At 38.9% G+C, this 26,354-nt stretch overlaps 1 protein-coding gene and 1 pseudogene across 2 annotated transcripts; both read left to right on the top strand.

Moving 5' to 3' along the window:
* Positions 1–232: 232 nt before the first annotated feature.
* On the top strand, positions 233–26,263 carry RRAGB (Ras related GTP binding B). 2 transcript variants are annotated; one of them, XM_014826653.3, is made up of 11 exons: positions 233–969; positions 1,839–1,872; positions 4,798–4,897; positions 9,313–9,396; positions 11,300–11,366; positions 15,780–16,002; positions 18,812–18,907; positions 21,088–21,210; positions 23,547–23,638; positions 24,697–24,812; positions 25,736–26,263. In XM_014826653.3, exons 1-11 carry the CDS (start codon positions 878–880, stop codon positions 25,831–25,833), a joined length of 1,125 nt encoding a protein of 374 aa, XP_014682139.1. In that variant the 5' UTR covers positions 233–877; the 3' UTR covers positions 25,834–26,263. The 2 variants fall into 2 exon arrangements, with proteins under 2 accessions (XP_014682139.1, XP_014682140.1); XM_014826654.3 differs by lacking the exon at positions 9,313–9,396 and having other exon boundaries at positions 251–969.
* Positions 12,353–14,229, top strand: LOC106821785 (aldehyde dehydrogenase, mitochondrial-like; annotated as a pseudogene).
* Positions 26,264–26,354: the final 91 nt, after the last annotated feature.

Raw genomic sequence — 26,354 nt, 5'->3', positions numbered from 1 at the left:
TCCTTCCCCACCGAAAAACGCTAAAGGTGAAATAGCAGTTAAAAGAACGAAAAAAGGCTAGCTTCAAGGTACTGCAATTGCAACCGTTTCCTTTAATTCTCTACGGCTGGCGGGTGGAACTAGGCCGGCTTACAAGGAAAGCACCTTCTGGCGGACAGCGCCCTCCCCGGCCCAAGCTTAGTGAGAGCTGGGGCCACGTGACGGCGACAGGCGGCACTCTGTCTTTCTCGGCGCAGTCTCTATGGTATTCTTCCCAGCCCACCCGCTCCTTGGGTAGCGGCAGTCTCGTGACAGGCTCCGGGTTTACGGCAGGTGCCCACGTGATCTTGGCCTGCAGTCGGGTGGCTGCGGTGAAGTACCTGGGCTCCTGAAGGGCTGGCGGTTAGGTCGTAACCGTAGCCGACGGCGGACTCTCCTGGGCAGCCAAGCTCGGGAACAAGGAGCCAGTTGAGGCGTTCACCGCTTACAGCACGGGTGCCCTACAGCACGGGTCTGCTCTTTCTGCCACCTTCGCCTTCGTCGTCCCTACCTCTTTGCGGGTGAAGTCACCTTTGGGTTTCGAGACCTTGGAGCCTGAGGCCCAAACTCGAGACGACTCCCCCACCCACCCCTCTTTCCTTCCCATCCTCCATCTCTTCCTTTGCACCACCGAAACAGCCTTTGAGCTGGCTTGCTCAGCCGTGCCTTGAGGCCAAGTTCCAGGCGGTAAAGGTAACCGCGGGTAAAGCAGCCCCCCAGTGGACAAAGGCGGAGGCAAGAATAGCGCAGGCCTAAGGGCCGCAGGAGATGAGAATAGGCGGCTGAGGGGGTGAACAAGGAAAAAAAAAGAAAAAGAGTACTGCGGATTTAGAAGGGACTGGAAAGGACTTGTTGCACGATGGAAGAATCTGACTCTGAGAAAAAGATGGAGAAAGAGAATCTGGGGCCGAAAATGGATCCTCCCATAGGGGAACCGGAAGGATCGCTTGGGTGGGTGAAGGGTATTATGTCAAACTTGGAAGTGGGGGGCTTTCTAATTGAGTAGAGTATTGTGACTTAGAACACCCCACCCATGATGAATTGCTTCGATTTACCAGTAAGGTTGATTGGTATCATGGTTTTGGTGACAGGATAAACTGGAAAGAGGACTGGTTGCTAACTGGGTAGAAACAACCTTTTGGCACGGGCCTGATAATCAGGCCGCGGGCCGGGGGCGAGGAGGGGGAAAGTATTCGAATTGAGGAGGCAGTTCTGAGTTGCTTTGAATTATCAATAAAGGAGATTTGACATCATATTGAGGATAAGGAGATTAGGAAGAGGGTTGGCATTTCCCGGGCCAAGATCAGTGGCTGGAGAGTGCTTTCTGTGTCAATTTGTACTTGAATTTGAGAATTATATTTTATATGCTTTGTGCCTGCGATGACTGAAATATGACTTGGAAGGACAGCTGAAGGACTAAAGAGTCTTCCAGATTTTAAAAATAGGAGGCTAATTTAAAAAAATAGAGGACATTCAAATATGACAATATTGTTTGATTTGTTAAAGCACTTGTATATGTTCTGATGAATTTTTTAAGATGAAAAATTGAATCTTGAATTTTAATGGCTCATTTGTATTCCTAAATAAATCTTCCTAGGAGCTATCTCCTGAGCATGTAATTAGGAGATAGGGAGCATAAACCCACTTTTATAATTTAAGAGAATGAAGGCCTCTACTCGACTGAGGTCCTACACACAGCTATATTCAGCTGTTGTACTAAATATTCTCTTTTGCACCTCCACATTTATTTATATTTCTTTAATTCTAATTTCTAAGGCAATTGGATCATGGAAACTCTGTCTTTTGGTTTATATCTACAGGTGGGTGCTACCAAATACAGCCATGAAGAAAAAGGTAAGACGTGTTAGGTACATCAAAAACATGAAGGTAAAGGTAAGAAGTGTCTATTCAGGAAATATATTTGTGGTGTATGTATACCATCTTTTCTGGACTCTTGCAGGAACCTTCTATGTGTTCTTCTGACTTTTTTCTCCTTCTTTGCTATCAGATTTAATTTTTCTAGTATATAAATTTAACCGGGTCATTCACATGCTTAAGAACTTTTTGTAACTTCCCAAAGCCCATAGAATAAAATCCAAATGACTTCACTGTGTAGAATACCCTTTAAAAATCTACTCCTGACTAAACCATCTTCCACACGTATGCACCCTATCATAGCCATACAGAATCTGTTTCTTCTCCAAATTTAAAAATTAATTTGCATTTTGTGCAAGCCATACACACATACTACACAGGTCTCTGCCTGCACATTTATGTTAAACCCAACTCAAATATTGCCACTTTAAGGTCTTATATGAGTTCTCCAGATACAGTTGAACACTCCTTCCCTTGTGCTCTTAACACTCCTTCCAAGGTACTGTGCTCCACCTTCAGGTTTAGGCAGAATCAGTAAGAGCACAGCTCTGAACAAATTTCTGAACATTTCGGGCTTTCAGTTTCTTCATTTGTAAAATGATGATAATAACATTACCTATCTCTTAGGATTGTTGTGAAGTTTAAATGAGCAGATGTAGGTAGAGCACTTAGATGAATACCTAATACACTTAGTCTTGGTAATTCTTTCATAAGCAATTGAGATAAGATGTCTTAACAAAAGAAATGTACCATATTTAGCCTTAACTTCATCTAACAGTTCAGTTATATAACTCCAATTTGGAAGGAATGTTCTTGATGAGCCTGTCTGAAGTTGCTATCAATAAGGATGCCTAGCAGCTGGCCCAGTGGTGTAGTGGTGAAGTTTGTGTGCTCTGCTTCGGGGGCTTGGGGTTCACTAGTTCAGATCCTGGGCGTGGACCTACATACTGCTTACCAAGCCATGCTGTGGTGGCATCCCACATAGAAGAACTAGAAGGATTTACAACTGGGATATACAACTATGTATGGGGGCTTTGGGGAGAAAAATAAAAAAGAGGAAGATTGGCAACAGATGTTAGCACAGGGCCAATCTTCCTTACCGGAAAAAAAAAAAAAAGCGTGCCACATGAAAAAAAAATAAGGATGCCTAAAAACACCAGAAATTTCTACATCCTTAAGAATAAGAACAGGGGCCAGCCCTGTGGCCGAGTGGTTAAGTTTGCATGCTCTGCTTTGGTGGCCCGGGGTTTCACTGATTTGGATCCTGGGTGCGGACATGGCACTGCTCGTCAGGCCATGTTGAGGCAGCGTCCCACATAGCACAACCAGAGGCACTCACAACTAGAATATACAACTATACACTGGGGGGCTTTGGGGAGAAGAAAAAAAAAGAAGATTGGTGACAGTTGTTACCTCAGGTGCCAATCTAAAAAAAAAAAAGAAAAAGAAAACTTTTTGGTAACAACTTTAGACTGGCTCATCAGTAACATCTCCTTAGTGAGATTAAGTTATATAGCTTAATAGATTAAATTGAGCCTGAGTGCAGAGCAGTTTCATGAATACTCTCTTATTTGTAATTAGAAATTTTTATAAAATATCTTGGTATTGAAGATAGAACATGTACCCCTTCATTGGAAAAGCAAGGGAACTGGAACTATATTTCATAAATTTTAAGTTTGAGAAGACTTTTAAGTCACCTTACCTAATTCCCTCCTACTGTGAGAATCTACAGCGTCTTGGGTAGGTTTTTCAGTCTTTGTTAAATGATGATATTGACAAGAAGGCTGTTCACCTGCATAAGGCCACTCTTTCTGTTGGACAATTCTTATTGTTAAAAACTTGCTTGTTTTGTATCTTTGTTTTGATAGCTTGCACATTCTTTTGAAGAACATATTTTGAGCATCTGTTGTATGTTAGGCACTGGAGATACAAAGGGGATTCTCCCTGCCATTCAGGAGCTCAGAGTCTTATGAGAGACAGACCAAAAAAAAAAAAAATAGATAACTGCAATGCATTATGGTCTTTGCAATACTGTAAGAGTGCCGTGGGAGGACAGAGGTGAGACACACCTAAGCCAGCCTAGGGCATTGGGGTCAGAAATACCTCTTAAGGAGATGGTTACTGAACCAAGTCTTGAAGGATAAGTGGAGCTTAGCTGAAGGAAGAAAAGGGAATGGAAAGTTAATGGCATAGAGTGTAGCATGAAACAAAGATGTAGAGCAGGGCTCCCTGGAGATCTGGGAGCAGTCAAAAGTACTACAGGCAGTTCAGTTCAGTATGACTGGACTCTTGAAGTTCCAGCCCAGGAGGGTCAACAGAGGAGGGCAAAGGAGTAGATAAGCCAGATCAAGGAGGGTCTTACATGTAGTTTAAGAATTTGATCCTATAGGCCATGGGACACTTTTGAAAAGAAAAAGAGACAGAGTAATTAATGGAACAAAATCATGGAGGTAAGTGGAAGGGATGAGATCAGGGGCAAAGGTGGAAAGGTTAACCTTGAGCAGGAGGAAGAACTTTCAGTTTTACTGAAATTCCCTGCCAGCTAGTTCAATGCATAAAACATTAGAATATGAGAGATGAGGGTTCACTTTCCTCTCAAGATGGTGTTTCTTTAACATGGTTCTGAAGATATGATAGTGAATATTAATAGCATAATAAATTCACTGCAATACTATCATCAAGCACGTGTGTGACCCATGACAGGTAAGTGCCTGGCCCCTGGAATTCCAGGTATCTGCATTCACCATTGATTGGGGAACTAGTTAGTTACAAGTATCCACTCCAGGGTGTTGGTACTATCACTCTAGTAAAACATCAAGTACAGGAGAGAAATAGATCCCTTTAGACTTCATTTGCTGTAGATTGCTAACTTCTTTTCTTTCTTTTTTACCACTTTGTCCTTAGGTGCTGCTGATGGGTAAAAGTGGGTCTGGTAAGACCAGCATGAGATCTATTATCTTTGCAAATTATATTGCCAGAGACACACGTCGCCTTGGTGCAACAAGTAAGATGTTTTATCTTATTGTAAAGTCAGGTGATCTTAACTATTATTAATCTGCATAACACACTTGGTTGCAGTAACTTGGGGATACAGAGGTTGAGAGATTTCTTTTGGAGCATGTTTCCTCTTTTTTAATTCCTTCTCAGAGGAGTGTGGCCTAATTCTGGTTACTATTGTTCGCTTTCTTGGGGAGGTTCTTTCCTTTCTTGGTTGCTTAGCAAGTGGGATGCCCTTGTTCAACTTCTTTTTTGCCCTGCTTTTTCTTAAACAGGCATAGGGACCCTTTTGTTTGTTTCTTTTGGGGGGCAGGGGTTTGTTTTTAACTGTTATTATATAAAGGGAAACTAATTGATAGGTATTAACAAGCATAACACTAAAATCTAAGATATTTTTAAAGCAGTGGTTAGTCCTAGCCTTCATTAAAAGGTAAACTGCTGGGGCCGGGAGGGAGGGTAACTTGATCTGTACTCTGCTGCTTCTCTTCCTGGATATGCATAGATGTTCTCACTGGAGTTCCAGCTCTGAGTTGAGAAATATTTGATCGCCTTTTATGGTTTAAATATTAAATCTGGCTTCTTACTATAGACTAGCTAGGCTGCCCTGGCTGCCAGTTCAGTGGATCTATGCTCCTGGGAGATCCCTTCTGTCTCTAGGCTGTAATGCCATTTCATTTTGGAGCATCCGAATATTTCTGGATTCTGCATTGGTCGTTGGCTTCTGGGTGACAAAATCATTGCCCTACCTGGCTTTCATATATTCCTGATATAAGTTTCTAGCGTCTTGACTGCTTTTAGGGACAAGTCACCCACTACTTCATAAGGTATCTCACTCTGGTTTCAGGCACAACACACATTTTAAAAACACTTTATGTTCCAGATCCTAGGATATAAAGGAGAAGGAAACCTCATTTCTGTTCTTAAAGTGCATGGAGTATAGCACAGACTCTCATAATTAGGGCAGTTTTAATGGTTAGAAAGCTATTTTTTAGTTAAAGCCGAGAATCTATTTTCCTTTATTTCTATTAGCTAGTCCCTTTCTCTTCTCTTGAGCCTCTATAAATATTTGAGTATGGTTAGTGTCTCAATCTATCCTAGCTATCCCTTGCCTCCCAAATCTTATTTTCCTTAAGTTAAACATCTCCAGTTCCTCCATCTGTTACGCATTTGACATCATTTTAAGCATTTTTAAGGGACTTGTTTGAACGTGTCTGCATTTTCCTTAAAGCACTGAGACTTAAATGCAGATGTGGTCTGATGAGGACAGAGTAGGACTATTACATCTTTTGTTCTGGGCATCTCACTGCTGTTAGCACAGTCTAGTCCCTACTCTCCTTTTGTGGAGTGGCCTTTATACTGAGTCACACTAAAAAAAAAGCAATTCTTTTTCACATATATTGTTATTAAAACACATATCTTCCTTCTGATTCTTGTGCAGTTCATATTTTCAACCTAAGAATACATGCTTATCTCTGTTAAATTATTCAGTTATGTTTGTTTTAGCCCATGATATGTTCCTATACCCTGTGTTTGTTAACTCTGAAGTCTAGGGCAAATCACCATCTCACTGGGCCTCAGTTTCCTTGTCCATAGAAAAGGAGTTGGTCTATTTTCATTTTAGCTACTTATTCTCTCATCTGATATATTAGCTATCCTTCCTAACTCTGCAGTTTGTACATTTGATAAGCATCTCATCTAGTTTTCATCTAAGTCATTCATCAAAAATTTTGGTCAGGACAAGGTCCTATGGCCTGTTATGCCTTGAGAGACTTCTTTCTAGAAAATACCTGTCCAGAATTCTCCCTGTCTTGATTTGCTAGATTTTAATTTTTTTTTCTATTCTTTCAAGTTAAATATCTAGACCTAATCATCATATGGTTTCAGTAGATTAGAGAAGCTAATGTTTATTGTATGCTTCTTTATATACTTTAGTCCTCATATTAACTTCATTTTAATAGATGAAGAAAGTATGACCTAGAAGTTAAGCTTACTGAACTATTAAGCATTAGATCTGGAATGTCAATCTACACTCCTGCTCTGTTCATTATGCTACAGCCACAACTCCTGGCAGACTTCTTTCTCTTTGTGTTTTAAGTTCTACACATTTTATTGAAGCACCTTTTTCTAGTCCAATTAATATTTTTGTTTTTAGCTAATCAGCAGAGTTGATTTACTACCTTATGTCTAGTGAATAGTCTTGCAACCCAAATTTCAGAACTATTCAAACTACTTAAAATACCTTTGAAATAATCTAGCAGCATAATTAAAAAGATACAAACAGAATGTTGCAAATTATATGAACCCTATACATTAAAGCAAGCCATTTATTCAAGTGCTTTTCTGGAGCTTACTGTGTGCCAGGCACTGTGAATTGTATGGGGCTGTTGCTCTTAAGGATATCTCAAGTGGGCCTTTATTGATAATACTTTGTTAGCAATTACTGTATTTCCTTAAAGATAATAAAAGTATACTTTAAAATATTATGTTGGCCTTAATGCTTTAGTGTATCATTAGCTAGTTTTTCATTGTTGAAGAAAGGTCTGTGTTCTACTTCTTAACTTATAGACTAATTAAAAAACATACAGTGCATTGATTTTTACTTGCTATTCCTTTTTACACAGTTGCTGATTTTCTTTAAAAGTAGTAAAAGAGTACTTCTAAAATATTACATCACTTTTACTGTTTTAGTATTTTTCCTGTTTGTCATTGCTAAAAAAAGTCCAGTTTTATTTTGTTAAACTTAGAGCCTACTGTGTTTTGAAATTTGAAGTAAGGATACCAAATAGTGGTATAATTAATTTATTAGGGGGCTGTTAAAATGTGTTTGTTGGAATAGTAAACTTGTCAATAAAAATATGATTATGAAGAATTTTAGTCTCAAACACTGTTGATGGCTCCAAGATTTCCTACCTTCTCAAAATTCTCTGTTCCCTTGGCTTTCATTTAATGCTTTATTGCCCTGGTTTTCTTCCTTTATGTTTAACCATCCCTCCCCCTATTTTAAGAAAAAAAAGAATATTTTCTTCTTTCTGCCCCATAAGTGTATGTGACTCCCCAAACTCTGTTTTTGGTTATTTTTAGTTGCTCTTATGATAGCAGGACAGGAAGAATAGGAGAGCCAGAGGGCCATATAGGAGACATGAGACTAAAGAGGGAGGAAGAAAGTGGGGGGTTAGATGATAAAGTGCCTTATAAGCCAAGTCATGTAGTTTTAACTGAGGGTAGAGGGCAGCCCCTAGAAAGTTTTAAATGGAAAAGTAACATCAGATTTTATGATTTTTAATTTTCAATTTTATTTACAAAAGTAATACTTGCGAAAAATTCAAACATTACAGAAGTATAGAAAGTCAACTTCTTCCCTCATTCTCAGGCCTACTTCCTAGAGACAACCACCATTAGTAGTTTGAGGTTATACTTCTGGCCTTCCTTTTTTTTTTTGGATGTATACAATCCTATATATATACAGAGACATGTTTTTTTTTTTTTCTTTTTAAAGAAGAATGGAATAGAAAATCTGCATTTTTGGAGAGACTATATCTGTAATATGGAGGATAGATTGGAGGGAGGCAAGGGTAGAAACAGGTTGACAAATTAGTAAACTATTTTAGTAGACCAGGTAAGAGATGATGGGGGCTTAACTTGGGTTAGGGTGGTGGTAGTGGATATGGTTACAAGCAAATGGATTTGGGATATATTTAAGAGGTAGTGTCAGTGGGACTTGCTGATAGGTTTTGTAGGAAAGGTGGGGAAAGAGTGGACTCAACAATGAAATTAAGGTTTTGGCCTAGGCAACTGGTTAAATTCACTGAGATGGAGAAGATCGAAAGAGGAATAGATCTTGTAGGAAGAATGGGGAGATAATGAGTTATTTTTGGATACACTGAGTTTGGGATACTTGTGGTTTATTCAAGTGGAGATGTCCAATGTATGATTCAGAAAGGGAGGAGAGAAATCTGTATTAGAGATACATATTTATGAGTTATCAGTATCCAAATGGTAAGTAAAATAATATAAATAGATTAGCTTGCCTAGGAACAGAATACGTAGAGAGAAGAGTAGGTGGCTAAAGATGGAATCCTGAAGAACTCCAACATTTAAGGGACAGAAAGAAGAATAGGAGCCTGTGAAGGAGGATCTGCCAGAGAGGTTGTAGGTATGATATCAGAGGCCAAGAGAAGAGAATTTTTTGAGAAAAGAGTAGTCAACAGTGTCATGCTTCAGAAAGTAAGACAAGGACTAAAAAGTCCACTGGATTTGGTAATGGGGCCATTGGTCACTTAATGAGAACAATTTCTATGGTATGCAAGTAGAAACCAGATTTCTATCCCATGTGCTCCATATCTAAACAGTCACTGAATCCTGTCACTTCTTTTGTTATTGTCTTTCCCTTTCTCAGTAGTACTTCTTTCCATTTTTTTTTAGTACTAGACCGTTTACATAGTCTTCAAATTAATAGCAGTTTGAGCACCTACTCTCTCGTAGACTCTGTTGGAAATACAAAGACATGTAAGATATGATTCCTTTTCCAAGGAGGGGGAAGTAAAGGGGAGAAGGGAAGTAGTTTGAGCACCTACTACGTGCCAGGCACTTCATGTATAGTAACTGCTTTAATCCTCACACCAAACCTGTGAGGTCAATAGTATGCTTCCCACCTTTTTAATAGAAGTGGAAACTAATACTCAGAGGTTAAGTGACTTGCCCAAGGTCACACAGAGAGAGGTAGAGCTGGTATTTGAACTAAGAACTATTTGACTCCAATGCCCATGTTTTTTAAAATAATGCTTTGCTGCTTGTGATCTAGTTTATGAGAAGATAAAATTGCAAAAGTTAGATAGCAGTCAATTTAATCAACAGCTTCATGATAGTCATAGAAGAAACACCACTGTGTGATTGACTATTACACAAATGGTAAAGATGATAATTGTTAGACTTTGAGAAATTTCCAGGATAAGAATTTTCATTATTCTTCCTTGTGATTTTTAGTGCCTGGCAGAGAGTAGATGCTTAATATATGTTTGAATGAATTCAGAGGGAGTGATGACGGTAAGTGGGGGTGGCCAGGTAGGGCTTTTAAAGGAAATGGGATTTAAGCTGGGTCTTAAAAGATGAATCTAACTTTGAAAGAAAAGTGGGGAGGACTTTCTAGGCAGATGGACAGAGTAGGCCAAGCATAGGGTGGGGAGGGAAGTGTAAGGCAGAGGTCGCAAACAGGCAGCCTATATGCTGGATGAGGCCTATAGATGTGTTTTGTTTGGCCTGTGCAATGTTTATAAAATTTGGAATTAGTTATCAATATGTAAAAGTTTCCATAAAAATCTGGATTTCCCACTACTATTGAGAAATTTAAAGATCTGGTAATCCTGAGCCCACATTCCTGCCTGGCAAATGAGCTAGAGTTGAGTAACTGCCACCCACTCCATTGTCTCCTTGGGTGGATGTTTACTCTCCATACATGATCAAATTTGCTCTTGTATGTTTACTGGCTTGGCCCCTATTAGCAAGTTTGCGACCCCTGATGTAAGGTGTTTTGGGGTTGGGGAGATAGTGGGGTTTGGGAGGACTATGAATAAACCAAATTGGACTGGAGCAAAAGGCTTTATTAATGTGAATCATTCGAGATTATAAAGGTAGATTGGAAGCCAAATTCTGAAGGACCTTGAATGCCCCCCCCTATAGGCATGGAGGAACCATTGAAAATTTTTTGAATGGGGAGTGACATGTTCAAAGTGGTGTTAAGAAGATGAACCTCGCAGTAGTCTATAGGATGAAGTAAAGTGGGTAAGGCTTCCTGGTGGGAGGTAATTATGGAGCTATTGTAGTTGAGAAGGTCAGGGCTTTCCTTAATGTTACTGGCAGGTTGTAAAATGAGTGGAATTGAGAGGGATTACAAAGGAATAGCAATGAATTGAATGTGGACAGAGGAGTCCAAAATGACCCCCCACAAATTGGGAAAATAGTAGGGTCATTAATCAAAATAATGAAATCAATAGAGGGAGTAAGTTTGGTTATGTTTTATGTTTGTTTTGTATTTGGTTTTTATTGTAATTTTTTAATTTTGGAGGGAGGGTGTTGGTGGGGCAGGTGAGTCAGGGAAGAGCTATTAAATGGTATATGTCTCTGTCTTGTTGAAATTTTAACATTAGTATTATAATTAGAGTATTATAAACTGAGTATTATAAGCTGCTGAGAGTAAAATGACTTATACGAGAGTCAGTTCTGTAGCTCAGGGTAGTTTAGGTGCCCATCTTGCCACTAAACCACGCTACTAAGCTGAAAATCACCTTCTTGTTGTGGCTTTGAGCATTTCACTCCACTTTGGTCCTTCTAAATTCCATGGGTTAGTGCTTTGCTTATTTTGAATTTCATTTCACATGCTACAATTACTAGATTCGGCATATTTGTCTTCCAGTTGATGTAGAACATTCTCATGTTCGATTTCTGGGAAACCTGGTATTGAACCTGTGGGACTGTGGTGGGTAAGTATCATCTGCTTACTTGTTTGTGAGGTCAGTGGCAGTAATCATGGCATCTAGTATAATCAGCACAGAGAATACGCTTGAGTAACTATCACTTATAGTAGAAACATTGGCTAGAAATTACTTCAGAATGAGCACTTGTTTAAAGATCTCTGACTTTTATGTAATTGTGAGAATGCCCTCTGTATGTGACATGTTTTAGCAGCACTAAAATAAGCTGAATCTAGATATCTGTAATATAGGATAGATTATCCCTCTCTTTTGCCGGTGAAGAAGTTAGGTTTCTATTCAGCAAGCCTAACACCAGTGTTGAGCTCTTAGACATCACACCATACCAGCACATTCTTTGTTATTTCAGTTATCATCTCCAGGCAGTCTAAGAACCGTAGATCGGACCTGAGCACATATTCTCCAGCTGAGATACTCACTGTTGGAGGAATAAGAGACAGTTTTTCCTCTCACTGCCAAGTCGCTTCTGGAATATCTCATCACAAATGCACATTCACTGTGCTTGTATACGGGTATTATTCCCTACCCTATGGCTATTTGCATCTCTGTGCTGAAGCAGCAGCATGTAGTGTACAGTTGTTAGGAGCCTAGGCTTTGGAGTTAGATTGGGGTATCTCAGCTTTGTTAGCTGTGTTATTTTGAGTAGATCATTTAAATTCTCTAAGCCACAGTTTCTTCATCTGTACAATAGGGGTAATGATGATACCAATTCATAGGGTTGTTTTGATAATTAAGTAAGATAATATATATATAAATGTATATGGGTCAGCCCCAGTGGCCTAGTGGTTAAATTTAGCGTGCTCCACTTGGGCAGTCCGAGTTCAGTTCCTGAGTGTAGACCTATACCACTCTGTTAGCGGCCATACTGTGCTGGTAGCCCACATACTAAAAAGTAGAGGAAGATTGGCATGGATGTTTGCTCAGGGCGAATCTTCCTCAGCAAAAAAGTAAAACCAAAACCAAAAAAAACACATAGCAAATGCCTCACAAAATAGATATTGTTAGCTCAGTGTTTCCCAGCTCCTAGCATAGAGCCAGGTGTGGAGTAGGTGCTCAGTGAGTATTTGTTGAAAGAATAACGAAATAGCCAAACAGTCTGTAAGGAAATGATTCTATGGCCCTGCACTCCCGGTCCCACCGCAGCATGTTGTGTGCTACTGCCCTTGCCGCCGCCGGCTTCAGGCCCCGCCTGGGCCATCGCCTCCTGTCAGCCACTACCACCTAGGCCGTGCTGGCCCCCAGCCAGCAGCCCGAGGTCTTCTACAACCAGATCTTCATAAACAAGGAGTGGCATGATGCCATCAGCAAGAAAACATTCCCTACCGTCAATCCGTCCACTGGGGAGGTCATCTGTTGGGTAGCTACAGGTGACAAGGAAGATGTGGACAGGGCAGTGAAGGCTGCCCGGGCCACCTTTCAGCTTGGCTTGCCCTGGCACTGCATGGATGCGTCCAACAGGGGTCGGCTGCTAAACCACCTGGCCGATCTGATTGAGTGGGACCAGACCTACCTGGCAGCCTTGGAGACCCTGGATAATGGCAAGCCGTATGTTATCTCTTACCTGGTGGATTTGGACATGGTCCTCAAATGTCTCCGTTATTATGCCAGCTGGGCCGAGTAGTACCATGGGAAAACCATTCTCATCGATGGGGACTTCTTCAGCTACACCCTGCATGAACCTGTGGGGGTGTGCAGGCAGATCATTCCATGGAACTTCCCGCTCTTCATGCAAGCATGGAAACTGGGCCCAGGCCTTGGCAACTGGAAACGTGGTTGTAATGAAGGTGGCTGAGCAGACTCCACTCACTGCCCTCTATGTGGCCAACTTGATTAAGGAGGCTGGCTTTCCCCCTGGTGTGGTCAATATTGTTCTTGGATTTGGCCCCATGGCTGGGGCTACCATTGCCTCCCATGAGGATGTGGACAAAGTGACTTTCACAGGCTCCACTGAGGTTAGCCACCTAATCTAGGTTGCTGTGGGGAGAGGTAACCTCAAGAAAGTCACCCTGGAGCTTGGAGGGAAAAGCCCCAATATCCATAATGTCAGATGCTGATATGGACTGGGCGGTGGAGCAGACCCACTTTGCCCTGTTCTTCAGCCAGGGCCAGTGCTGCTGTGGGGGCTCCCGGACCTTTGTGCAGGAGGATGTTTACACTGAGTTTGTGGAGCACAGCGTTGCCCAGGCCCGGTCTCGGTCTGGTGTGGTCAGGAACCCCTTTGACAGCCAGACCAAGCAGGGGCCACAGGTGGATGAAACTCAGTTTAAGAAGGTCCTGGGCAATATCAAATCTGGGAAGGAAGAGGGGGGCGAAGCTGCTGTGTGGTGGAGGGACAGCTGCTGACCATGGCTACTTCATCCAGCCCACCGTGTTTGGAGATGTGCAAGATGGCATGATAGTCGCAAAGGAGCAGATCTTTGGGCCAGTGATGCAGATCCTGAAGTTGAAGACCATAGAGGAAGTCGTTGGGAGAGCCAACAATTCCAAGTATAAGCTGGCCGTAGCTGTCTTCATGAAGGACTTGGACAAGGCCAAGTATCTGTCCCAAGCCCTCTAGGCTGGCACTGTGTGGATCAACTGCTATGACGTGTTTAGGGCCCAGTCACTATTTGGTAGCTACAAGATGTCTGGGAATGGCCAGGAGCTGGGAGAGTATGGCCTGCAGGCATATACCAAAGTGAGAACTGTCACAATCAGAGTTCCTCAGAAGAACTCATAAAGAACCATGCTGGCTTCCTTACTCATCCAGAGATGAAAGTTCAATGAGATGAGCAACAAAACCAAGAAAAATGACCCTTACATGCTAAAAGTCTCAAAAGAGAAATTGTCCCACAATATCTGTCAGATCAAGAAAGTCCCAGAATTTGAATCAATAAATAGGGCAGGTGTTGGGTGAAGAGTGCTACTAGCTTTCAGGGTGATTTTTCAAAAATAGATTCAATGAATGTCTCATCCTGTCCTTCTCATACACTTATCTAACTTGCCTTTATGGGGGAAGAAAAAGCCGTTGTTTAAAATTGTATTAATATTGAGGCAACAGCTAGCACCTTGCTTTGTATTCTGGACTAAAACTCATTAAAAACAATGCTAAAAAAAAAAACAAAAAGAAAATGATTCCATGACTGCTAGCAGATGGATCACTTAACACTTAACACCCTAGCAGCTCTCTCTATACAAATCATTCCTCATTATCATTGCTTCTAATTCTGTAATCTATGTCAAGAGATTGGTCCAAGTCCCTTGCTTTTAGGCACTAAGATGTTATCATTTTTACAGATAAAGGAGCTGAGGTCAAGTGAGATTATGAATCTCCCAAGGTCATACAGCTAATTAATAGCAAAGTGCAGAACTAGAAACTGGGTTCATGATTATTTTTCACAACAAAACTCTACTGTTTTCTGCTAGGCAGCTGGTAATTGAGAACTTCTTGGGAAGCAGCACACAGCCTAAGGAGCAAAGAGCAACATTCTGCTAAAAAGTTATCTTGGAATTATTTTCATATAGTTTAGAATATTTTACTAGTTAGTCATTCAATAAATATTCATTGAGCACCTACTCTATGGCAGGCTCTGTGCTGAAAGCTGGGAAACAATGGCAAATAGTAACAGACATGATCCTTGCCTTCATAAAACTTGCTGTCTAGGGAAGTGAATTGCCATTAATGAAATACACAAACGTGTAGTATCACACTTGTGGTAAGTGTTAAAAATAAGAACAATGTGGGGGCCGGGCCGGTGGCACAGTGGCTAAGTTCACATACTCTGCTTTCACAGCCTGGGGTTCTCAGGTTCGGATCCCAGACGCAGACCTAGCACCACTCATCAAGCCATGCTGTGGCAGCATCCCGCATAAAGTAGAGGAAGATTGGCACAGATGTTAGCTCAGCGACAATCTTCCTCAAGCAAAAAGAGGAAGATTGGCAACAGATGTTAGCTCAGGGCCAATCTTCCTCACAGAAAGAAAACAAAACGGTGTGTTGGTATAAGGGCCTATGGTACCTGGATTTGCCCAAGTCAGAGAGGACAGGGATAAAGGTTTCAGTGAGGAAGTATGGATTGAACTGAAATCTAAAGGGACAAGTAGGAGTTAATTAGATGTAGAGGTAGGAGGATAGCATGTGAGACAGAGTGAACAGCATGTATAAAGGCCCCTCAGTGGATAAACCATGGGCCACTAGAACTGAGGGAAGATCAAAGTGTATTTTGAAGACAAAGAGGGGCAATTGGTGGTACAGGGTGTGGCTCAGGAAGTAAGATGAGGCCAATCTGATTTGCTGTTATTTCCCCTTTAATTTGAAGCCTTAAGATTATCTTTTACATTGATTAAGTCAACAAAAATAGATTGTAAATAGGAGTGACTAAACTGAGGACTTGCTTACTACCTAGATTATTTTTTGCCTTCTAGACAGGACACCTTCATGGAAAATTATTTCACTAGCCAACGAGACAACATCTTCCGAAATGTGGAGGTTCTGATTTATGTCTTTGATGTGGAGAGCCGTGAACTGGAAAAGGATATGCACTATTACCAGTCATGCCTGGAAGCCATTCTGCAGAACTCTCCAGATGCCAAAATCTTTTGCTTGGTGCACAAAATGGATCTGGTACAGGAAGATCAACGGGACCTGGTAAGAAACAGAAAGGAAGATGCACCAAATGGTTGACATGCTTTGTAAACTTCCTTTATAGAAGTATAGGTAAATTTGTATCATTCTTTTTTCAGGAAGAAAATCTCACAGAAACTTTCAAAATAAAGTTTTGTCATTTGTGTTTTAAAATGCTCATAAACAAATTTTCCATTGTAAGGGAAAGATCATATTAATTTAGCAAATAATTTTCACATTTAGGTAAGGAACCTGACCATGTGATATCACCAAGAAGCCGTTTTATTTTTTTTAATATGTTTGCTGCCCCTGTTTTACTGATCTTCAAAGCTGGCAGTTACTGTCAAGGCTAGAAGACCTACCAGGGGTGAGATGAAGCAAGGTCACAGCTGTCACTAGGTTAATCGAGGAAACCGGTATGCACCAATACAAGTGCCAGCCACACTGTGTTAGTCACAATGCCAAATCCCTCATAACTGCACCGATATGGTATATTTCTCTTCTTTTCTACCATGGGAGTTAGTGCATGTAAATTTAAACCAGAGAAGACACAGTAGAAAGGTCAGACTTCTTTCTAGCTATGAGACCCCAGGATTGGCAAGTCACAAATATAGTCTAGCTTTAGTTTGCTTAATATAAAATAAGAAGATTGGATTTTAAAGTCTAAGCTGAAAGAGAAGATCCTCTATTTCCAAGGGTAAAGCTGAGGAAAGCAGTTTTAGAATACAGGAATACCTCGGAGATATTGTGTATTTTGTTCCAGACCACCACAATAAAGCAAATATCACAATAAAGCAAGTTACACAAACTTTTTGGTTTCCCAGTGCATATAAAAGTTATGTTTACACTATACTGTAGTCTATTAGGTGCAATAGCCTAAGAAAATAATGTACATATCTTAAGAAATACCTTATTGCTAAAAAATGCTAACTGTCATCTGCGCCTTCAGTGAGTCATAATCTTTTTGCTGGTGGAGAGTCTTGTAAAAAAGGACAATGTCTGCAAAGTACAATAAAGTGAAGTGCAATAAAATGAGGTATGCCTGCATGCTGCTGATGTAGAAGAATACAGTTCCCCTTTGGGTTGGAGCGTAGGAGTCTAAGGATACCCTTTATTTAACTAAAGGGGTTTTTTGGTAATAGCTGTGGTCAGGAATACTTTTTTTCTGTAACTAGTTACAGGATTGCCTCCAGTGTTCCAGCGTTGGGTATGTTTTGATGTTTCTAGGTTAGCTTACAGGTTTTCAAAAAGCACTTGACAGGGTTCTCTATTTGACTCCAAAAACTACTTTTGAGTATCTAGATTTTTTTAGTATCTTCTTCTTTTCTCTCTCTCACTAAGTATTAATTCTATTTTAATTCAGCATAAAATCCTGTATGTAGCTTGGGTCTTGAGATTGTGAGGGTTTTGTTATTGTTATTCTTGCTGCTGTTGTTTTGTTTCCTTTAAAAATCACTTCATGCCCTGTCCCAATTTGCAATAGAAAAACCTAGAGCATTCCAACAAATGAGCTCTGTATGCATTTTCTAATTACTTCTCATTTTTAGTGATCAACTTACTGTTTTCTAAATGCCTCTATAAATATGCCTAAAGATACATTAATGTTCTTTGTGGGATTTTAAACTTAATTAAGAAAAGTATACTCTATTTCATTAAAGATTTAGGCTTTTGAACTAAAGATTCAGAAGTTTTGAACTAAAAATGGCTAGAATGCTTCCTTAACTATCAAGTTCAAACAATATAGATGTTTCCTTCTATTATGTGTGTATTAGTCAGGGTTCCTCAGAGAAATAGAACCAATAAGAAGTGTGTGTGTGTATTTGTATCTGTATATAGATTGATTGTTTGACTAATTTTAAGGAATTGACTTCACAGCATTATAGAGGCTGGCACGTTTGAAATCTGCAGGGCAGGCTGATAGGCTGGAGACTCAGGAAAGGGGTGATGTTACAGCTCTATTAAGAAGACAATCTGGAGGTAGAATTCTCTCTTCTTGGTGGATGGCAGTCTTTTTCTCTTAGGGCCTTCAACTGATTGCATAAAGCCACCCACATTATGGAGGGGAATCTGCTTTACTCAGTCTACTGATTTAAATATTAATCTTACCTAAAATATATCTTCACAGCAACACCTAAACTCATGTTTGACCCAGTGTCTGGGTACCATGGCCTAGCCAGGTTGATACATAAAATTAACTATCACAGTGTATACACAAACTCACTAGAGACCCACTCAGTCATGGAAAATATCTGTGTATATATATATTTGTATAAATAGATATTTTTCCATGTATATGTGGGCATATATACATAGAGACATATCCAAGATGGATAGATATTTATGTGTGTCTGGGGTGTTATATCTATATAGCCAAATAAATACAGTCCATACAGAAATAATATATATGAGTTTATGCATGTATGTGTGTGAAAGAGAAAGAGATCTGCATAGGTTAAAGTATTTTTGTGTACAAAATCTTGATGTGGGATAGTTATCTTTTAAATGACCCAGGTTGGGTGATTTGGAATGTTAGATATATTTTATTAAGACTCCTCAGTATGGTAAATTTTATTTTCTAACATAGTGCTCTCAGTGAGTACTCAGCACAAACAGCATGGGCCTGAAGAATTATAGTAACTGTTGTACTTTTAGACCTTATCTGAAATCATTCCTGCCATCCCAGTTTGTGAAATAATGTTCACACTGAAAAATTCCTCTGAGGAAAGAGGAAATGCTCCTGTTTAAAATATGCTGAAACAGTTATATCTTAGATTTTGCTATGAAAGAGGACAGCTGTTATGTGTTAATCAATATGTTGGGCTTTTTAATTCAGATTTTTAAAGAGCGAGAAGAAGATCTGAGGCGTTTGTCTCGCCCATTGGAATGTTCTTGTTTCCGAACATCTATCTGGGATGAAACTCTCTATAAGGTGTGTATGTTTCCCTGAGTTCCCTCATTTTAAGACCACAAAAAAAGCTAGAAGGGTATTATCAAAACTAAAAGATTTTGAACTCTTTCATAGCCATCTAGATGTGTTGAACTAAAAAATGAAATAATCTACAATAAATTGTTTGAAAAATATCAGACTTAACCTTAAGAGATTTTGGTTTTTATCTTAGATTGGGTTGACATACCTACCAAATCAGACTGAGTTAGCCAGTTTGGTTATGATAAATTTGACACTGATCTTCGTGAAAGCAGAAGTTTCACTGGCCATCATCCATTTTGACCTGTTGTGGTCTCAATGCTGATTGGAGCCTTGTGTAATATTCAGATACCTCTACAGGATATAAGCTATTATGCCTAAGTTTGGACAGCAATAGAAGAAAAATATTTAGGAGAGAGATTGGAGAAAGGAGTCTTAGAATGAGACATATTATGTCTGGAGTATGGGAGCTTCAACTTTCATGCCAAATTGGAGACTAGCATTTTTTTCAACCAGAAAGATTATTCTCATTGCCGGAATGGATACCACACTGCTTGCAGTAGTTGTAGAGGTTCCAACAGTAGCTGTGTTATGGATGAAGCTAAAATTACCTTATTGGCACATAGGCTGCTTATCCTCCTTCCTCCCTTTCTTCTACCGATCTAGTGATTTGAAAGACTGGCTCCTTTTGGGTCCTCCTGTGGTCAGACCTTTCCTCATACTACTTCTGGTATCCATTGACAAGTCTGACTCTGGGTGGGAAAGCATCCTTCTCCATCAATGGTAGCTACAGCCTCAGTATCAACTGCATCTGACAAGTGTCTACAACCAGAAGCACAGAAACCTGACTTGCCAAGGAGAAAAACCGTTGGACTTTAACAATAGCCATTGATTTATTTTTTTAACTAATTCATTTTTTCCCCAATATTATGTTGACCCAGCCTCACTCTAATAACAGATCATTTTGAGATGCCTGTCAAAGAAATACTGTTCTAGATTAATTTGGGCCGAATTTCTCTCAAAGCCTTATTCCCATAGAACAGGTAACCGTGAATAAGGATGGACATCACGCACTGATAAGAACCAACTGCGGTGTGAAGGATGGCAATACATAACACGACCAAAGACAATTGGCTAATCACAACACTGCTGTGAGTGACAATGTCTCTGCTGTGGTTAGCTTTGGTGCCTTCTCCAAGGTAAATTCAGCAGTGACATTAACACCGACCTGGGATCTTGGAACCCGAACCCCCATGCTTAAGTAATAAAACTAATTGGAACAAAAACATGACACTACTATCTCTTACATCAATGTTGCATAGAGCTGACAAACTTTTATATTGTTTTATTCTACAAGCACTCGTTTCATATCTGCTTGATGCTGTTGGACACACAAATGACTAAGACCAGGTTCCTGCCCTCTAGTAGAGGAGAGAAGAACATTGTACACCATACCAGACAAATTGGAATAAGATTGAAGGAAGTATTATAATGGAAAGTCAAATAAAAGAGCCTTAAGAGAATAGAGGGAGTGTGTGGTTAATTTCAACTCCTTTACATTAGCTGTACTCCTCTGGATGAAGTCAGTTTTAGGCAAACACGCAGTGGACCATTTTTAACTCAATTGGATCAGTAATTTATACAGCTGACAAGAAGCCTTTTGGAATGATAATGCCACTAATTTCTCTTGTATGTTATCCCATTGAGAGGAGGGGCCGTTTGTGTGGCTCTAATATTTTCACAAAATTGATTTTTGGATGTATGTTAAATGTAGCATTATTAGATTCTGATCTTAGAGCACTCTACTCTGTTGGACTTAAATATTTGTTGAATGGCTGGATTAGAAGCTTTTTAGCCCAGTAGATCAGAGTTTTCAACTTTTCCTAAGGCAACATGATGGAATTAAATCATTTGTTTATTTTTAATTATCAATGGAAAGAAGTTTCTCCTGCATTTGACAAAATGTAAAAAAAAGTAAAATGTAAAAAAAATCCAACTAAAGGATAAAAATCAAATATTATCTTTTTCTCATTTTATTTGTGTTATATTTGTTATCAATATTTGCTTTAGACTCAATTATTACCATATTTTGCTGTCCATATGTTTTAGTGTACTTACTCATTTACGCAGGTCTGGGACTGGCTATCTGTTAATAATATTACACTGTGCTTCTGTTCTGTTAGGCTTGGTCCAGCATTGTTTATCAGCTGATTCCCAATGTTCAGCAGCTGGAAATGAACCTAAGGAATTTTGCTGAAATTATCGAGGCTGATGAAGTGCTTCTCTTTGAGAGAGCTACTTTTCTGGTGAGAACTTTCTGCTCTGCATACGTACTTCACTCTTACCTTCTTCTACTCAGCAACAGAAAACAACACGTTCCCATTTTCAGGAAGAACCTTTTTCCCTCTTGTCATTACTTTAGCATGCATAGCCTTATTTATAAGTGTTGTCAGCAAATGACCTGAAAGAAGTCCTTTGGCGTGTAGCTCTTTAATAGTAAAACGTACATTTTTGCAGGTATGCCTTACTACACAGCTTAGATTATTTCTGCTAATAATTGTTCATTTTTGTTAAAGGGTTCCTATTTCCTATGACTTTTATTATGAAATGAGAGTTTTCCCTTTGAGAAAACTTGCATTCCACTTCTTTCTCCAAAAGACTGAGCTGAAAACTTTTAACATGGAAGAGATAAAATGGTCAACTCAGTGACGTAGCTAAGAGTTCAGATGGAGAGGTGGAAGGAGTTAGGAGCTTGTTGATATTTCTATTTTTCTTATAAATTCAACTTAACTATATTAGAGTCTACTGTGTGTATGGCCCTGAGGGGGGTGCAAATACCTATATTTATAAGTAAAATTTCTAAATAACAGTAATAGAAACTAATTTGAGATGTCACAAAGCATTGCACAAGTCATTGCTGATCACCTTAGTAAATGTAACTCTAAGAACAGCTCACAGTAAATAATTTGTTTCTGAGCTCTACCAATGCTTGATGATTTTAGACACATTTTTTAATCTCTCTGAGCTTGGTTCCCCTTCTATAAAATGGAGATAATAATGTCTATATCGTAGGTTTTATGTGTAGATTAAAATGGGACAAGGCAACATCAAGCCCTAGCACATAGCTTAGCATGTCACTATTATTATTATTATATATATATATAAAACATTGCTATTAATGTTAATTAAACATTGGATCCTTTTGCTAATATGGCAACAGAGGGCAGAGAATGCAGAGTGCAATTTTTCCTCCTTCCTTTGTGAAAACATTGTTTGTAAATGTAAATATATTTGCGAGTCATCCTTCCTTCTAGCTGGTACACCTGAGGCAAGGAGTCCTAACCAGAGTGTCTGTCTGTCTTAGCCTATTGGCAGGGGTCACTTGCTTGGAATTATGCCACCCTGAGTCCTATTTTTCATGCTAGTGTGAATAGCAAGAAGCAAGTGAACTATTCTGTCTGTCTTGATGTACATGCCACAGCAGAATTCTCTTTCAGCAGTATTCCCCTGCTACATCCACCACACATGATCATAGGGGTTAACCTCATATAAGCTGCTTGTTATTCACTAAGAGTTACAGGTGTCTTTTGTTTCTCTTGAAGACCAAGTTTAGGTGTGATTGACCATTTTCACTGAGAGAGTTGAAGTCAAGCAAGGGGAACCAGTTCCATCATTGGTCTAGGAATTATGTTTTGAAAGTTTCACATGGTTTCAGAGAATTGCCCTGTGAATTTCTTCTGATGAGTGACTCAGTTTTGCTTTCTACTAAAAACTTTACATCTGTATATTCAGCCTATAGGAAATACTTGTGTGGTTTTAATAAAACCTGAAAGTGTGAGGGAAAGTAATTTCAGATGGCATGGGTGTATATCATGAATACATTCATTTATAAATAGTAAATCCTCAGAGGTTAGACTCATTTAGTTATGCTTTTTAAATATAATACCAAAAGCTACTTTGTTATAGCCTTCATTATAATTAACGTTAAGTATACCTCAAGAACAGCTAAAAATTTTTCTTTTTCCTTTTTTTTTTTAATATGTTATTGAGAATGATTTTTTTTTAAAGATTTTATTTTTTTCCTGTTTCTCCCCAAAGCCCCCCAGTACATAGTTGTATATTCTTCGTTGTGGGTCCTTCTAGTTGTGGCATGTGGGACGCTGCCTCAGCGTGGTTTGATGAGCAGTGCCATGTCCCCGCCCAGGATTCGAACCAACGAAACACTGGGCCGCCTGCAGCGGAGCGCGCGAACTTAACCACTCAGCCACGGGGCCAGCCCCTCTTTTTCCTTTTTGATTTGTACTTGTTTTTAATCAAAGACCATCCTGTGAAATATTGAAAAAAGATGTATATTTAATGATTAAAGTAAGTGAGAAAGAACAGCAGTGAACCAAATTAGATAATACTTAAATGGTGTGATAAAATAATAACCAAATGGTACTGGATGGATCATCCATAGGGATGTTGAAATTATGCAAAATCTTGGCAGGATATAGGACCGAGGAAAAGAGACAGTAAGCCAGGTGCCAAGTTTACCCTGAAAATCAGGGTGACCAAAAGACTGACAGATGTCTGCCTTGAGGAGTAGCAGAGGTGATATGACTACACTGCATTGATTTAAAGGGCTTGCTCTTTTTTATAGGTAATTTCTCACTATCAGTGTAAAGAGCAGCGTGATGCTCACAGATTTGAAAAAATCAGCAACATTATTAAGCAGTTTAAGCTGAGCTGCAGGTAAGAGATCTTGTGTGACCTGTTTATCCCTGAAAAATTTACTGTCATTTTTGAGAGGTTCAAATAACTATAGTGGACTTCACTTCTATATTCAGAATAGTTCCTTTGAAAAGAAAGCTAAACTCCAAGGGAGCCTACAGTTGACTTAGGTGAAAGTCATTGTTCTTTAATGCACACTCAATTGATACAGAAGAAGCGTGTGAAAAATATCTAGAGTGCCCTTTCAAGATGTTTGATATGATTTGGGAGGAAATAAACAGAAAATGTCCAAGAGAGTTTTGAATAAGAAGGAGGAGAATTTACCCTACCAAATTCCAAAATTTACTGTAAAACTATAGTAACTAAAATAGTGAGGTACTGATTCGGAAATAGTACAAAATACAGAGTCTAGAAATATCATATTGTCTGAGCTTTGACTAAATACAATTTGAATCTTAGCATTGCGAATATAGGAAAAAAGAATGGCTGAACATCATAATTTAGTAAAGCTTTAATAATCAAAATTATTATCCTGGTACAACTTTGATGCCCAGATAATAGAATAGGTATAAGTTTACTCCTTTTATGCCTTAGCACACTTTGAGACTTTCTGGAATGTTTATGCTAATATTTTTAAGAAGAAATAGCAAATTACATTCAAATGTAATTATCTTGTTTGTTTTCAAAGAAATAGGATCATTTTTTAAATTTCAATATAACATTCAAAAGACATAATTATTAATCTCAATGATAGGGAAATTTAAACTTAAGTATTAAATATTCTTAAATATTAGAGAAACTTTTTGTAACATGATTTTTAACATGGATCTAGGTCTAAACCCACTTTCATTTCACAGTCAATATCAAGTCCTAACCCACTTTCTGTCTAAGTCACTTTCCAAAATATGTTAAATTCAGCATTAGAGTTTCCTTAGAAAACAAAGAGGGGTTAGTGATTAACTGTATTCATGAAGTGGTGAAGTGAGGTATAATGCTATGAAAATGTTTAACATAAAAGATAAGAATTTCTTATATTGCTGTTATTTTATGTTTACTCACTTTTCTCCTTTCTCCTATAGCAAGCTGGCTGCCTCTTTCCAGAGCATGGAAGTCAGGAACTCTAACTTTGCTGCTTTCATTGATATCTTTACATCCAACACTTATGTGATGGTTGTGATGTCTGATCCATCCATTCGTAAGTTTAAACTTAGCTGACATATGTTCAAAGCCACATATTCTTTAAACTAATTGCTCTAGAGGTAGTACTTTATTAGATACTGAAAAACTATTTTGTAGTGGGGATGGTTGCACAACAGTGTGAATCTACTTAATGCCACTGACCTGTACATTTAAAAATGACTAAAATGGTAAATTTATTGTTATGTATATTTACCATAATAAAAAAAAATATTTTAGTACTAGTGGTAAACAGTTTTTTATTTAATAGACTTATACTTTGAAGCTTAAAAATAATTTAGACTCCAGGGTATTATGTGTTCTTCATGGGAACTTCAAAAATCAAGTTGCTAAATCTAGGGATTTTAAAGAAAAGAGAACCAAAATGTATGATTTATGCTCCATATGGTATGGAATTTTTAAAAGACTAGTCAGTCTAAGCTCTGAACTATTAAATGTTGAACCATTTTATATGTCATTGTATATTCCTAAGTACTGTATTCCCATAATTATGTTATGGGCATAAAGGGAAATATTTGGCGCTTCCATGCCATAATAGCTGTATCCGTCACAACCATTGAAATAAAGGTTCTAGCAGTATTTCCTGGGTGTTCCCAGAATTTTAAATTATCTCTGATCCACTGGCTTTTCCTGCCTTAGGTTAATATTAAAATGCAACATAAGATAATGGGTTTTATAGTATTTGCCCCAAACCAAAAGATTTTGAAAATTTATTTTGGAAATTTTGTGTTTATAATATAAACAAATCTACTTATTCAAAAAAATTAAACTCTGGTTAACTTGGGACCTCCTATTTCTGTATGTTCTTGGTGACATATATTATGAGGGATTTGGCTCTCTCTTGTTTGTTTTTACTAGTCAGACATTCCTTTGGCTGCCCGTACTTATTCTGTTGGGTATCTCCCCCACCCCTACCCTCAGCTTCCGCAGCTACTCTGATCAACATCCGCAATGCCAGGAAACACTTTGAAAAGCTGGAAAGAGTGGATGGACCAAAGCAGTGTCTTCTCATGCGCTAAACATTGCCAAATGTTGTTTCAGAAAAAAGTTGAAATACTCTTTCTTAATTAAACTTAATGTTGTATTCATATATATAGGCTCTGAAATGTGATGCTTACCACTTCTGTATTTCTTCCATACTCCCCAGTCTTAGCATTTAACCTTGAATGCTGTTACTCAAATAGCCAGTGAGGAGTTAGAAGATGAGCTGTCCATGAAATTGGTGTGATATAAAAGTAGGTGATATGTAAGTGTTCTGATAACAATGTTCCAATAGTAGTGTTCTGATAACCTGGTTCCAGTAGTTGTGTATGCCAAAGCCTTTCCCAACATCGTCTTGTATTCCTTATCAGATAGTAACCTATAAGTTTGAATATTACTCTTTTCTCAGCATGCATTAAAAATAATCCTTAACTTCAATCATAAATAAAATTTGCTGTTAGGGATTTCAGTGTCTGTTTTTCTTTTCCTGGTTTCTTCAACTTTTCCCTAGAAAAGAGCAAATGAATTTCACAATTATTCAAAACCTAGGGGAAGGGGA

Source organism: Equus asinus, chromosome X (genome assembly GCF_041296235.1).
Source record: "Equus asinus isolate D_3611 breed Donkey chromosome X, EquAss-T2T_v2, whole genome shotgun sequence".
In the NCBI taxonomy this organism is placed as follows: Eukaryota; Metazoa; Chordata; class Mammalia; order Perissodactyla; family Equidae; genus Equus; species Equus asinus.
Note: the sequence above shows the minus strand (reverse complement) of the source record. Positions and strands in the feature narration are given on the sequence as shown.